The following is a 15,025-nucleotide window of genomic DNA, read 5'->3' on the forward strand; positions in this document are numbered from 1 at the left end:
TCTGCACCCCAATGGTGCATAGGGCACTGCATCATATAAATGCAGTGTTATCTTGATCGTTAGCACATGAAGAAAAGGTGATTAGACCTCCGGTTCAGGTACCAGTCCAGGGTAATATTTAATAAATATTAGAGTGAAAATATCACTTATATTTATTTGACCCCGCCCTGGGAATTGAACCCGGGACCTCCAGAATGGTAGCCGAGCGTGTTGACCTTTACACTAAGGAGGCGGACTAATCAGTATACAATCCCATTTTAAATATTATATACTACTCATTCTTTCTTCTCCTTAAGAAAGTTGCGATGAAATTATTTTTACATATGAGTGGTCTCAAGACTCAACACAACATAAAGGATATTAATATCTCCCTTAATTGCTTCTTTTCAGAGAATCAGAGGATGAAAAGGCATCACGATCTGTCGTCAGCGTGGAAGACAAACTCACTGTGGCCATCACTAATTTGAAGGTATTATTCATACTTTATTTTCATCAACAACATATCAAATTACACAAAACTCTATCTGAGAATGTGATGAGACGTCATCACAAGATGACTGACATTTACTGATGATGCGTCAATTTAAAAAAAAAAAAATTTGAATTAGAGACAGAATGTGCAAAAGAAAGTATGCAGTTGACAAAAATTGATGAGTCAATAGGGCTCAAATTTCTAGTAGATTAAGTCGTGTCTTATTTAGAAAATATGACAAGACGAATAAGAAATATAAATAAACTTTATGAACAATTTTGATTGAAATAAGATATTGAATCCATTGTATTTATTATATTGTACATATCGGTAGTGTAAAGGCAAAGGGGTATATCTGTCTCAGACCAAATTTTACAAGACAGCAAAAACAAACTTGTGAAATCAAATAACTCATTTGTTTTACGTATTTTTATATGTATATATATACTTATATGTAATGTAAAACCCTTATCCGCACCCCAATAATGCATAGGGCACTGCGTCATATAAACGCAGTGTTATATTGATCGTTTACACATGAAGGAAAGGTGATCAGCCCTCCGCTTCAGGTACCAGTCCAGGGTAATATTGAATAAATATTACAGTGATAAAATCACTAATATTTATTTTATCCCCCCTGGGAATCGAACCCGGGACCTCCAGAACGGTAGCCGAGCGTGCTGACCATTACACTACGGAGGCGGACATACGGTATATATATTAATAAAACTAAATAAGTATTGCAACTACAGCTATATCCTTTTGCCAGATTATGGAATACACTATTTTAGACATTTTGTGGAACAAACTTAAAAATTAAAAATTTGACAGATATACCCCTTTGCCATTACACTACCGATATATACTCGTATTGTATTATTTTTAGGGGTCGATCTTATTTATTTATTAAATGTTATAATTAAACACTGATTTTTTCAGTCAACTAAATTGTATTTTATTTTTTAAAACGCATAAAAATTAAATTCGTGACAATTTTAGTCTTGTTTTGGCATTTTCAAACGAATGTTGTTTTTCAATATAAAGTTTAAATATATATAATTTTCGATATAAGTTTTAATATATAAATTAAAATGGAGTTCTACAAATTAAACGCCAAATCTATAAATAAGTCAATATTATTCATTTATAATTTACTATACACATTCATAATTTTTAAGACATATAAACTGAATATGCTATACATCCTTGTACCTTGGCAAAGATAATTTTCTTGGGCAACTAATAAATATTTAAAAAAAATAAAACGATAAATCAACTTATCAACATATTGACTTACAAAACTCCATGGATATTTTGGTATAAATAACGAGACGAAGTATTTATAAATATGTTAACCCTATGTGAGATACATGTGTTTTACTCTTTTGTTAAGGTGCCCACTAGTCACGCTGGCGACAGCAGAGAAAGAGTCAAAATGTTCAATTTTGACTACTGCTTCGATTCTACCAATTCTGATGGTGAAAACTTCGCCACTCAACAAAAGGTAGTATTGTATATAGTATGTATGTCGCTCACTCCTTTCAAGAACGTCATTTATCAAAAATCGTCAATTTTCAGTTGTTCATGTTTTCGGAATGCTCAGAAAATGTACTTTATCCCAGTAAAAGCGGCATATTTTTAACTTAATATTTACCCGCCACAGGGCAGAAAGTGTTGTTTTTGCATTTTGAAAAAAAGGTATACATTAATTATTTTTTTAAATATACTAAATATTTTTCAAATGGAGAAAAAACCTTCTGGTTCTACCTAAAAAGATCTATTGCACAGAGAAAGGTTCGATATGTGGCTTGATATTTATTTTTAATACATTTTATTATATTTTTAAACTTTAAAAAACGATATCCTGTAAAATCAAGTTTTTTGATATTTGACGTTGTTGAAAGGAGTGAGCGATGTATGTACATTTTTAATTTTTGCAAATATTTTTTTTTTAATATTGATGTGTATTTTAAATTTTAATGTATCTTTAACCCTTATTTGTCCGATTCGCCCGTACCACAAAGGGCAAAAAATTGTGTCCAAATACTGGTTCACAAATCTGGATTATCTCCAATTACAGGAGTTATTTTACATACTATTTTTGACATATCGCTCACTCCTTTCAAGAAAGTCATAAATCAAAATTCGTCAATTTTCAGCTGTGGATGTTTTTGGAATGCCCAGAAAATGTACTATATCCCAGCAAAAGTGGCATATTTTTAACTTAATATTTACCCGCTACAGGGCAGAAAGTGTTGTTTTTGCATTTTGAAGAAAAGGTATTGTTTAATTATTTTTTTAAACATACTAAATATTTTTCAAATGGAGAAAAAACCTTCAGGTTTTACCTGAAAAGATCTGTTGCACAGTAAAAAGTTCAATAAGTGGCTTGATATTTATTTTTAATACATTGTATTATATTTTTAAACTTTAAAAACGCTCTCTTGAAAAATCAAGTTTTTTGACTTATGACGTTCTTGAAAGGAGTGAGCGATATCATTAAAGTTGAAGAAGAATATGGAAGAAATGTAAATTAATAAACTGGTCAGATTATAAGCTAAAATAATAAAAATGAAAATGATATTTTCTGGCGTTTCTCATGTATGTGATTATAATCCAGGATTCGGACCTCACATACTAATAAAAGAGTTTCTGCTTATTGAAAAGCTTCTTTTCATCTCACCAATAGATGTATCTTGTGAAGTTCTAGTGATTCAAGAACAACGTTTCGAAATTGGTTCATACATATAGAACTTCCAAGAATTTGAGTAGTGTGGTTGTCAATAATGGGTAGAATTAATGAACGTTACACGTGTGTAAAGTGATCACTTAAACCAGCCTATGACGGTCGTCAGCCCCGTAAATGCCCAGACTTCCATATTCTTCCTCATCTCTGATGAGATGTCAAGAAATAATATAAATAATAGTTTTTTATTGAATGTAATATAATCTAACTAAAGAAATAAAATAATTATATAAATCTGATGCTGTGTGTGTGGAAAGAAATCACAAATATTCGAGATTTGTTTGTAACTTGATTGATTGTACGATATTCAGATATTCGACGATCTCGGGTCCATTGTTGTGTCGTCGCTCGCTAGAGGTCAGGACGCGTGCGTGTTGGCGTACGGACAGAGCGCCTCTGGGAAAACTTACACCATGCAGGGGACGGAAAAGCAGCCGGGACTCGCACCGCGCCTCTGTGAAGCGATCATGGAGCCATCTGGCGACGGAAACTGCGAAGCTTCTGTAAGGTAAGCGAAATTTCCTCAATATTGCTTAGTGTCTGAAGATACAGAGTGCCAAAACTGTCAATAAATTTACACTCTGCTAATCATTCATCGTTCACTTTGTGTAATACCACTTTTATAAACACTTAGGGCGTTTGTGCACTACACGGAATTACATGGAATTTCAGCGATTTAAAACGATGATTACGTTTTAAAATTGTTAATGTAATAAAACTATAAAAAATACCCTATTTCAACCTAACAAAAACAAATAAAACTGCAGTAATCGCTGCCTAACGTGCAATCATAAAGATTGAAGAATATGTTTGTATAAAATATTAAATCTGAGGATATACGGCATCTTTTGAGGTAACTTTCATTTTTTTCCAACCCTCATCCGCACCCAATGGTGCATAGGGCACTGCGTCATATAAACGCAGTGTTATCTTGATCATTAACACATGAAGAAAAGGTGATCAGCCCTCCGCTTCAGGTACAGTCCAGAGTAGTATTGAATAAATATTAGAGTGAAAAAAAATCTCTTATATTTATTTGACCCCCCCTGGGAATCGAACCCGGGACCTCCAGTATAGTAGTCGAGCATGCTGACCATTACACTACGGAGGTGGAACTTTCATTAAGCTCACTCTAACACTTTTTTTGGCTTTCCTGTACAATTTGTTTCGTGTCCCAGAAGGGCGTTTGTGCACTTCACGGAATTTTACCGTCCGGCACTTCAGTTAGCATATAAAACGGATGATTGCCTTGGATTGGCTTGTGCTTTTGTCCATCTTTCTTCGGATCGTTGCTTTTGATCGGTGCGTGATCACGGTGCTCGCAAATTCGATCACGCCAAACTGTCGTAGTTGCTTTTATTTGTAAAAACCGGACTGCCGAACGGTAAAATTCCGTGTAGTGCACAAGCGTTCTTATTCGTGCTACCGGTTTCGGAATAATCATTCCATCATCAGGTCATTAAAATAAAATTATTACGGTTTGACATTTGTAGAAAAATAAAAATTTAAAAGAGAGAAAGAACACAAATGAATCACAATGGGAATATTTAAAAAAAATGGACTCTAAGTTAAATTTAGTTAGTTGTTTATTATGTCTTTATTGATTGCTTTACATTTTTCTAATTTTTCTAGATTATCTTAACAAAGATCAGTTTTATATACATGTAAAATTTCTATACCCGTTGATTTATTAAAATTATGGTCTTCATAATATATATAAAAGGTGATTAGCAAATTCACCTTCGATGTTCTTTAATTCTGAAATTGAATTTACGTACATCTGTTTATTTGTTTATATATCGCGCACTCCTTTCAATAACGTCATAAATAAAAGATCGTCAATTTTCAGTTGTGCATGTTTTCGGAATGCCCAGAAAATGTACTATATCCCAGCAAAAGAGACATATTTTTAACTTAATATTTACCCGCTACAGGGCAAAAAATGTTGTTTTTGCATTTTGAAAAAAATTTATTGTTTAATTATTTTTTTAAATATACTAAATATTTTTCAAATGGAGAAAAAACCTTCAGGTTTTACCTAAAAAGATCTGCTGCGCAGTAAAAAGTTCAATAAGTGGCTTGATACTTATTTTTAATACATTGTATTATATTCTTAAACTTTAAAAACGTTCTGCTGAAAAATCAAGTATTTTGATTTATGACTTTCTTGAAAGGAGTGAGCGATATCTGTAAAGTGCCTGACAGAACTTTTATAATACTTTCGTACCAATAAAATTGAATAAGAGGAATTGTACATAAGTATTGCAATCATACAAAGTTCTGTAGTAACGTAAAAACAGTTAACTGTTTTATGAAAGTCCCATACTTAAGGGTCATAAAATCCGACTACAAGATGAATGTCATATAGTAATTTATTTAGGGCACAGGGGAAAAAGAAAGATTTTTTTTTAATATTATTTATTCTTTTTATCAATATTGACTGTATTAATAGATTTTTAATAATGTAAACAGGATTTGTGATTAGTTAAACCTTACCTTAGTAGTCAAATAGTAAATATAAGTAGTAAAATCAAAATAACTGAAGAATGAACGAAATAAATAAGTAAAGACTTTATGTTCGAAAAAAGGAAAAAAAACTTACTAACCAAATTATATTTTGTTCTTTTAGTTCAGTTAGAATTATTTGAGAACATTGGTCATTGCCAGATTTAGAACAGCTAGGGAGCCATGCTTACAGCATAATTAACTTACTGTTATTTAGTTAAAGATGGTTAAAAGAGAAATATTTTATTTAGTTAAAGATGGTTTAAAAAAAAACATTTAAAAATCGTTAGTTACTGCCAGTTTTAGAACAGCTAGGAAGCTATTCTTTTAGCATAATAAGTTAACTTAAGTTAACTCTTACGTTTAGACAGTTAAAAGAGAAATATCGTCACTCTCCTGACTAACTGTTACATCTGCATTTGGACGTGTTTGATTGCGTTTGGCGTTAATATCATTAATTTCATATGATGTGTTAACTATATATTCGGAAGCACACTTGATAGTGTCGTTTCTTTAATTACAAAGCAACACATTGTTTATTTTATTATTATACACCCACTATTTTAAGAAGAATATTACCACGTTATAAAACGTTTATCCCTAATTATTTTTTGACATCTCAACTTATATGGAGAAGAATATAGAAGTCTAAGCATTTACGGGACTTAAGACCGCCATAGACTGGTTAAAGTGATCACTTGTGTAACATTTGTAACACACACGTGTAACATTCACCAATTCTACCCACACTACTCAAATTCTTGGAACTTTAAATATAGTGTTCAAATTCGAAACACAGTGCTTGAATTCACTAGAGACATCTATGGTGAGATGAGGGAAGCTTTTTATTAAGCAGAAACTCTTTCATTTGCATGTGAGATCTGAATCCTGGATTATATTCACATACTCGAGAAACACTAGAAAATATATATTTTCATGTATATTTTTATCTTATAATTTGACCAGTTAATTTATTTACAACATTTTTAGTGTGTCCAAATACTAAAAGACAAATCTGGATTACCTCCAATTAGGAGTTATTTTAAAATTATTATTTGACATCTCAACATAGATGAAGAAGAATATGACAGTCTGGGCATTTACGGGCATTAAATAACTCCTGATTGGAGAAAATCCAGATTTGTGAACAAGCTTTTGGACACACTCAAAATGTTGTAAAGATTATTATTTTTTTTTTTTTTTTATTCATTTAATATATTTACATTTTTATTTATAACATAATAACATTTGAATCATTTATACATATGTAGAACTTTTATATTTCGATTCGCTGTGCCTCTCCATAAAAGAGTCTGTGCTCTTGTGCTTGGAAAGGGACTTACACTCGTGGTTTAATGTTATATAATAAAAGATATAATAGTTTTTTTAATATATTTTTTTAAAGATTTATATGTATATATATTATACTTATTATATTTGGAAAAAGATGCGGAAATATACAGGTATGATTTATATTTTATTGCACTGTACTGTCATGCAAAACACATGGGAGTGAAAAGAGGTACTTTTTACATTTAAAAAGATATGAATTTGATTACACCATTCATATAATTAATCTAAATTTGATTGGGGAATATTAGAACAACTTAAGCATACATTTTGCAAGTAAGTGGATAATGGCAATGAAAATAATTGATTTGTGAAATACTGCTATTTTGTTTGGCCATTAATCGATCATTTTTTAATGAAATAATCGTGAAAATTGGACAGAAAGCAATTTCCACAAGTCGAGTCACATTCTCCGGTTACAACTCCCTCCTATAACGAAACGGAATGTACTCGTATCTTCGCAGAACTGTTCTGAGTGGTGAAGCGGTCGGTAGTGCTTTTTACTAGCCACTAGTGTAAATAACAATTTGTTTTAAAAGCAGTAGTTATACGACGCTAGTGTAAAAAAAAAATATTTAAAAACAGTAGTTTTGCAAGATACCACACTAATTTTCGTCCAATATAACTACCCAGCTTTTATTCCATTCATAAGTTTAACATTTATTACATTCTATATTTTTTGTTTAAATCAAACAATTAAAGAGCAGTGAATAATTGTAATATAAATTTTTATTTTTAAATAATGTAGTGTTGTAATATAATATATTTTAGTGCAGTAGTTTCGAAATTGTTTTGTTTAAACTAGCCACGAGTGGAAAATTGTGGTTTCAAGCTGAAAAAGGTATTTTAACATTTCAATATTATTAATGTTTAAAGCATTTGCTTTGTGGTTAGTCATTTTTACTTATTTATTTTTTTACAAATTTTTTAATAATATTAGTGTAAACCACTCACCGAGTTATATACTTATATTATTAACATTTTTGTAAAAAAAATAATTAAGTAAGGTATTATAAAAAAAAAATTATTCTTATTTTTTTGTTTAAAACATTGTGACACATCCTTACATATACTCGTATATCGATTAGAACTTTTCCAATTACTGAGTGGGTTGGTATTTATTCTTACTAGCCACTAATGTAAATAACAATTTCATTTCAAATCGGTAGTTTTCAATAATAATACACTAATTTTCAACTATAATAATTCTCAACTTTTATTCAATTCATATTGAAGATAAAGTGTTATGACGTTCTATAGTTTTGGTTTGATTCAAACAATTGAAAGTGCAGTGTATATTGTTGTAATATTTATTTTTAGTGCAGTAGTTTCTGAATTGCTTTGTTTAAACTAGCCACGAATGGGAAATTGCGGTTTGAAGCTGAAAAAGGTATAAATTAATGTATTTTTTCCATAACTTTGTCGTTTAAATCTTTGTGGCATATTCTTTTATGTACATCGATCATTAAAATATATGAATTTTTTGTTTTAATAAAATTGTAAAAATAACATTTTTATTTTTATTTTTCTTCTTGTTACAATTTAATAAGAGATTTATGGGGCGAGCGTGGTTGGTAATAGAAGCAGGAAAACCGAGGAAATTTGGCATCATCAAGTTTTTCAGATACTTGAAAGTGGTCAGATCAGGAGTCGCAATAATCGGCGGGAACGTATGAGGAGATGCATGAATGTGTAAGAGGTGAAGAATGTTTGTAAAAACAGATTGACGTGGCGTTCTATTCTCTCTGTCTACCGCTGCCGAAAGCAGCACGATGGTTAGTTAGTCGGTTAGTATATTATTGCTAGGAGTGAATTGAACGGTCTATGCTTTGATGAGTTTAAAATGAGAGCTGATTCGTAATTGCACGAAGCCAAGATGACCAGTTCTTCGCTTTTTATACCAGTCCAGGCTGACATTTAATAAATATAAGAGTGTAAATTATTTACTTTTATTTTAATCCTTCTGGGAATTGAGCCCGGGACCTCCAACATGGTAGACTAAAGCGCTTACTACCACACTACGTAGGTGAACAAAATACACATATTACTTTATAAAAATAAAACAAAGACTTTGTTTTTAACCATTTCTATTCAGTCAATTATATTTTCAAAAAGATTAATATTATAAGTATGAAATACAATATGAAAAACGTCCCAAATGTGTCCCTTTTAGTCCAGTCTTCACTTATATGGGGACAATTTTAAAATAACAGTATTTATTTGTCACAAAATTTCCAAAATAACATTATAAACAAAATACTTACCGCAAAACAAATACGTAATATTTTAACAATTTCGTTTAGGAACTTATGAATCTCGCTCTTGCTAAAAACAGTTTTTCGCAAGTAAGATGGATACACTTTTTGTTCAGAATAGGAAAAAGTATTATGAAAATCTGGTTAAAGATGGGGAAAAAGATACGTATTTATACGATGTCACGAAAATAATTCCTTGCATTCATTCAGTTTCACAGTCGCAGTTATTACGTATAATATTAAACAGACTAATGTTTTTATTTGTTTTTCTATCTGTTTCCGTTGGTGTATTTTTCTGGGTAGCAACTTTTTATGTTTCAAAGAGTTAATTATAAGCAAAATCACTTAGAAAGTCCACTTTCATCACTGGTGTGTCAGCTTATACCGAATATATTGTCACGTTTTTCCGTCGTTTTATTATTTCCACGTTAGACGTGTGGGAAAGAAGAAACTCTTATTGTACTGTCATGTATAATAAAATCAAATTCATCATTACAAAAAAGACAATGAAATTAAACTGACGTCATCAAAATGGATTCAATCAAAATGAATTGATAAAATTTTGAGAATAAGATTCATAATTACAAGTTCAATTAATTTAACTAACTAACCATCATGCCGGTTCTCCGCGAGGGTAGGCAGAGAATATCGAACGCCACACCACTCTGTCTTTGCAAACATTCTTATTCAATTAATTCTTATTCAATTAATTTAGTATTATTAATACTCAAACCACCAAAGATAGTAATAATATAATAGATTTTTCCATTTAATTTAGGTATTTAAAACATTGTCTGCTTATTGCTACTCCAACCAAAACAGATTTTTCAAACCTTTATCCGCATCCAGGGCATAGGGCACTGCATCATATAAACGCAATGTTATCTTGATCATTAACACATGAAGGAAAGGTGATCGGCCTTCCGTTTCAGGTACAAGCCCAGGGTAATATTGAATAAATGTATGTAATATTAGTGTGAAAAATCACATATTTATTCAACCCCCCCCCTGGGAATCGAGCCCGGGATATAATAATTATAATCCAGGATTCGGACCTCACATACTAATAAAAGTGTTTCTGCTCAATAAAAAACATCTTTTCATCTCACCAATAGATGTCTCTAGTGAAGTTCCAGTGATTCAAGAACAATGTTTCAAAATTGGTTCAAATGTATAGAACTTCCAAGAATTTGAGTAGTGTGGTTGTCAATAATGGGTAGAATTGGTGAATGTTACACGTGTGTAAAGTGATCACTTAAACCAGCCAATGACGGTCGTCAGCCCCGTAAATGCCCAGACTTCCATATTCATCTTCATCTTTAATGAGATGTCAAAAAAAAGAAAATAACTCCTGTAATTGGAGATAATCCAGATTTTGTGAACAAGTATTTGGACACACTTAAAATGTCATCATCAAACCCTTATCCGCACCCCAATGGTGCATAGGGCACTGCATATAAACGCAGTGTTATCTTGATCGTTAACACAAAAAGGAAAGGTGATCAGCCATCCGCTTCATATTAGAGTGAAAAAATCACTTATATTTTATTTGGCCCCCCCCTTGGGAATCGAACCCGGGACCTCCAGAATGATAGTCTGACGATGAATGATAATGAGGCGGACGAAATGTTGTGAATGAAAATATTAATTATATCGGCTGTTATAAACATAAACCGAGTCTAATACAATCCTTTATAGGTTGAGTATGTTGAATTAGATATTCCTCCCGTCGAACAAATCGCTCACTCCTTTCAAGAACGTCATAAATCAAAAATCGTCAATTTTCAGTTGTGCATATTTTCGGAATGCCCAAAAATGTACTATATCCCAGCAAAAGCGGCATATTTTTAACTTAATATTTACCCACCACAGGGCAGAATGTGTTGTTTTTGCATTTTGAAGAAAAGGTTTTGTTTAATTATTTTTTTAAATATACTAAATATTTTTCAAATGGAGAAAAAACCTTCAGATTTTATCTAAAAATACATGTTGCACAGTAAAAAGTTCAATAAGTGGCTTGATATTTATTTTTAATATATTGTGTTATATTTTTAAACTTTAAAAACGTTCTCCTGGAAAATCAAGTTTTTTTATTTATGACGTTCTTGAAAGGAGTGAACGAAATATTTATTCGCTTCAATGAGTACATCAAGATTATGACTACTTTGCGGTAAAAAAAAACTCCTTTTAATCAACGTTCTCCCATATATTGACTTCACCGTCGAAACGATAATGGTGAAATTAATTGAGGTTATTGACTTTCATAATTCATGCATGAATTAAAATTTTGCAACAATGTAAACTCTGGAATTCCTACGTTTTTTAGATGGGAATTGCATTTATTATTTGCCTTGATTATTATGATGTGGAGAGATTTAATTTTTATTTATTGAATTATTTTTAAAACATATTATGTATACAATATGTATGTATATAAGTCACATTCACATTCACATAATATTTACTTCTACTACTACTACTACCATCACGCCGTTTCCCCGCAGGGGTAGGCAGAGAGGATGGAACGCCACACTCTTCTGTCCTGACATACACTCCTCGCCTCCTTCACATCCATACATCTAGTCATAGATGCCCTCCGATTACGCAGACTTTTGACACCGCCAGATTTTAGGTTCTGATTGATATTTACGATTAGTAATTTTCATTACTCACTTTTTGAAAAAGGTTAACAAGACCGAAACACAAATAAGAAAGTAAAAAAAAGATAAAAAATTAAACTAACACAGGGCAAAATGTAAAAACAAGAAACGGGTAGGTATAGGTATAGGGTATAAGGTATATTTAATTTAATTTTTAATGTTGCTAAATTCTTCTCTTCTTCTTCAAACCCTCATCCGCACCCGATGATGATGGAGCCCTGCATCATATAAACGCAGTGTTATCTTCATCGTTAACACATGAAGGAAAGGTGATTAACCCTCCGCTTCAGGATAATATTGAATAAATATTAGAGTGAAAAATATTTTTTTATATTCATTTATCAAATAATATTACCCTAGGAATCGAACCCGGGACCGCCAGTACGGTAGGTAAGCTTGCTGACCATTAAACTACCTAGGCGGACAACTAAAATTATTAACTATATGTATTAATTTTAAATCAAACACAGATTTTTTGAGTATACTAAGTTGTATTTTATTAACAAAAACACATAAAAAATTATACAGTGACAATTGTTTCGCCTTGTTAGGGCATTATCAAACGAACGTGAAGATCAAATGGACTACGGTCCTTATGTAGCTATACAATTCTAAGTGACAGTTTTAACACGTGCAGCAATAATTTATGGGAGACAACAGTAGCTAATGGGGGATGTAGGTATGTACCCTTATATTTATTTTCTGTGAAAGGAAGAATTTATTGACATGGCAATATTTTAGAGAATTAATATTTTAAAGCTTAATACAATTGTTGGTAATATTATTTTTAAGAACTTATATATGTAGATGTAATTATTAGTTTATCAATAACGCATCATGCAAGCATTTACATAGAGAGAGATGATGTATAATAATAGTCTTCATATATGTTTAGCAGTAGTGAAGACATAAGGTTGGTTTGTTCATTAGGTAATGGGGGATGTAGGTATGTACCCTTATATTTATTTTCTGGGAATGGAAGAATTTATTGACATGGCAATTTTTATTTTAATTTTAAGAAAGAATTTAAATATGTAGATATAATTTTAAGTTTATCAATAACGCATCGTGCAAGCGTTTACATAGAGAGAGATGATGTATAATAATAGTCTATTTAAATATGTTTAGCAGTGATGAAGATATAAGGTTGGTTTGTTCATTAATGATTTTAAAATTAGGATTGTTTATATACTTATTAATTTTGTAATTGCTCTAATATATTCATTTTAATGAATATATTAGATTCACAATAAATAAAAATTATTAACGGTAAAATAAGAGAATAAAAGTCATATTGAAAAATATTTAAATCCGAATTAAGTTACAATTAAATACTGTGTGGAGAGCTACCGACTCGTGTAAAAATTAATATAACGATAATGTATTTTAAACGTAAAAGTGAAAAGAGAATACAAAAAGATGGTTTTATTATGTATATTTAATAGCAGATATTGCTCGTAAGAAGTAAATAAGTATACAAAATTATCGTGCATTAATTTTTTATTGTATCAATAATATGTAAATATAATTGTTTTTATTACATGGAACTAAATAAATTGTAAAGAGAACAAGCAAATAAATTATTATGCTCTTTTGTGATCCTACCCATTTAATGTATGATTTATTTCATCTAACCATATTTTTTAATTATGATTATTATAAAATGGAAATCGATTATTAAGGCCCAGTATTCGTTAAGTCGCAAATAAATTTTCTCTAAATTCAGGTAAAATTTTAGGTAATTGATTTTTTTCTTAAAACACCGTTTTTGTATTGAAAAAATAAGTTTTTCTCCGAAATAATTATATGGTTTTGAAAAGAATATACTTATTGAAAGGAAAGGAGTTTAAATAACTGTATTTATTTTTTAAAAAACTGTAAAAAAATCTTATATACGAGTACTTCCACCAAAAAAAATCGGGCGTGAACAGACATTTGACTTCTCCGGTGGTCTCCGGTGAAATGAATACTGTGTTAGCGAATATCCCTTTAATGTACATGGGCCGATTAATAAGTGTTGTTAGTTAAAAAACAACAAAAAAATATCGAAAAAATACGATTTTATTTTTACGATAGTTGCAATAGATTACATAATTCGATTTGGCGAGTTTTCTGTATTTCATCACATTAAAAAATTATAAATCTAAGGGTTCAAATTTTAAAACGATTTTGACGATGATTTGAAAGGAATTTCTTCATATTTAGCGTATTTTTAGTTTTTTATTTTTGAAATATAAATTTAAAAGTAGGATGAAGTCACTCGTAGAAAGGTAAATGTTACACGTGTATAAAATTATCACTTAAACCAGCCTATGACAGCTCGTAAGCCCTGTAAATATCCAGACTTCCATATTATTACTCATCTATGTTGAGATGTCAATATAAAGAACTCCTAAATGGACAACTCCAGATTTGTAAACAATGAATTGGATACACAAAAAAGGGAATATTTTGACTAGATTAAAATAATATTAAAATCTTGATAGCTTCTTAATAGAACCCAGAATTTTTTAACAAAGGTTTGGACACACTCAAATTATTATGAAAAATCAATCTGTTTCTTCTACTTGTTTCATAACTTCGTTTTCGAGATCGTATAGTCTCAAAATCACGGTACGTATAAATATTTTTGGTGAAATCAATTTCACTATGAATTTATTACAGTATCTACATATTGAAACATGTAAACTAACTAGTTTCGTTAACGAATTATTTCTTTTACTTTGTAAAATAATGCGATTCACTAAAATTGTTTATTCTTGGTGTCGAAATTATAACGTGATTAAAATTATTCGCCGTGTCGTACTTTCAAATGAATACATTCAAAGATTTTCTGAATTGCGTAAACAAATAATAAATTAGTCAGAAGCCACACACAGCGCGACCGCGAAATTTTCATGTTAACGATTCATTCTCTTTTTTAATTTAAGTTATACATAATAAATACCACTATAACTTAAAATATAAGTATTTTGATTCATTCCGCATAATTTTCACATATAAAAATGTTGCGGAATGTCTAGAAACACGTGTCACA

General features: G+C 30.6%; 2 protein-coding genes across 2 annotated transcripts in view; one reads left to right on the plus strand and one right to left on the minus strand.

The window, feature by feature from the left end:
* The window catches only part of Polr1F (RNA polymerase I subunit F), a 185,870-nt gene that overhangs the window by 141,512 nt on the left and 29,333 nt on the right, over nt 1-15,025 (minus strand). The gene's annotated exons all lie outside the window — the stretch shown is intronic.
* The window catches only part of LOC148310223 (uncharacterized), a 33,550-nt gene that overhangs the window by 2,682 nt on the left and 15,843 nt on the right, over nt 1-15,025 (plus strand). The window contains exons 2-4 of the mRNA XM_088258843.1: nt 391-469; nt 1,866-1,976; nt 3,530-3,726. Coding sequence (XP_088114969.1) covers nt 391-469; nt 1,866-1,976; nt 3,530-3,726 — 387 coding nt within the window. The remainder of the gene's footprint in view (nt 1-390; nt 470-1,865; nt 1,977-3,529; nt 3,727-15,025) is intronic.

The sequence above is a fragment of the Brachycentrus maculatus genome, unplaced genomic scaffold, assembly GCF_059751285.1.
Source record: "Brachycentrus maculatus isolate JH-2025_06_01 unplaced genomic scaffold, ASM5975128v1 h1tg000104l, whole genome shotgun sequence".
Lineage (NCBI taxonomy): Eukaryota > Metazoa > Arthropoda > Insecta > Trichoptera > Brachycentridae > Brachycentrus > Brachycentrus maculatus.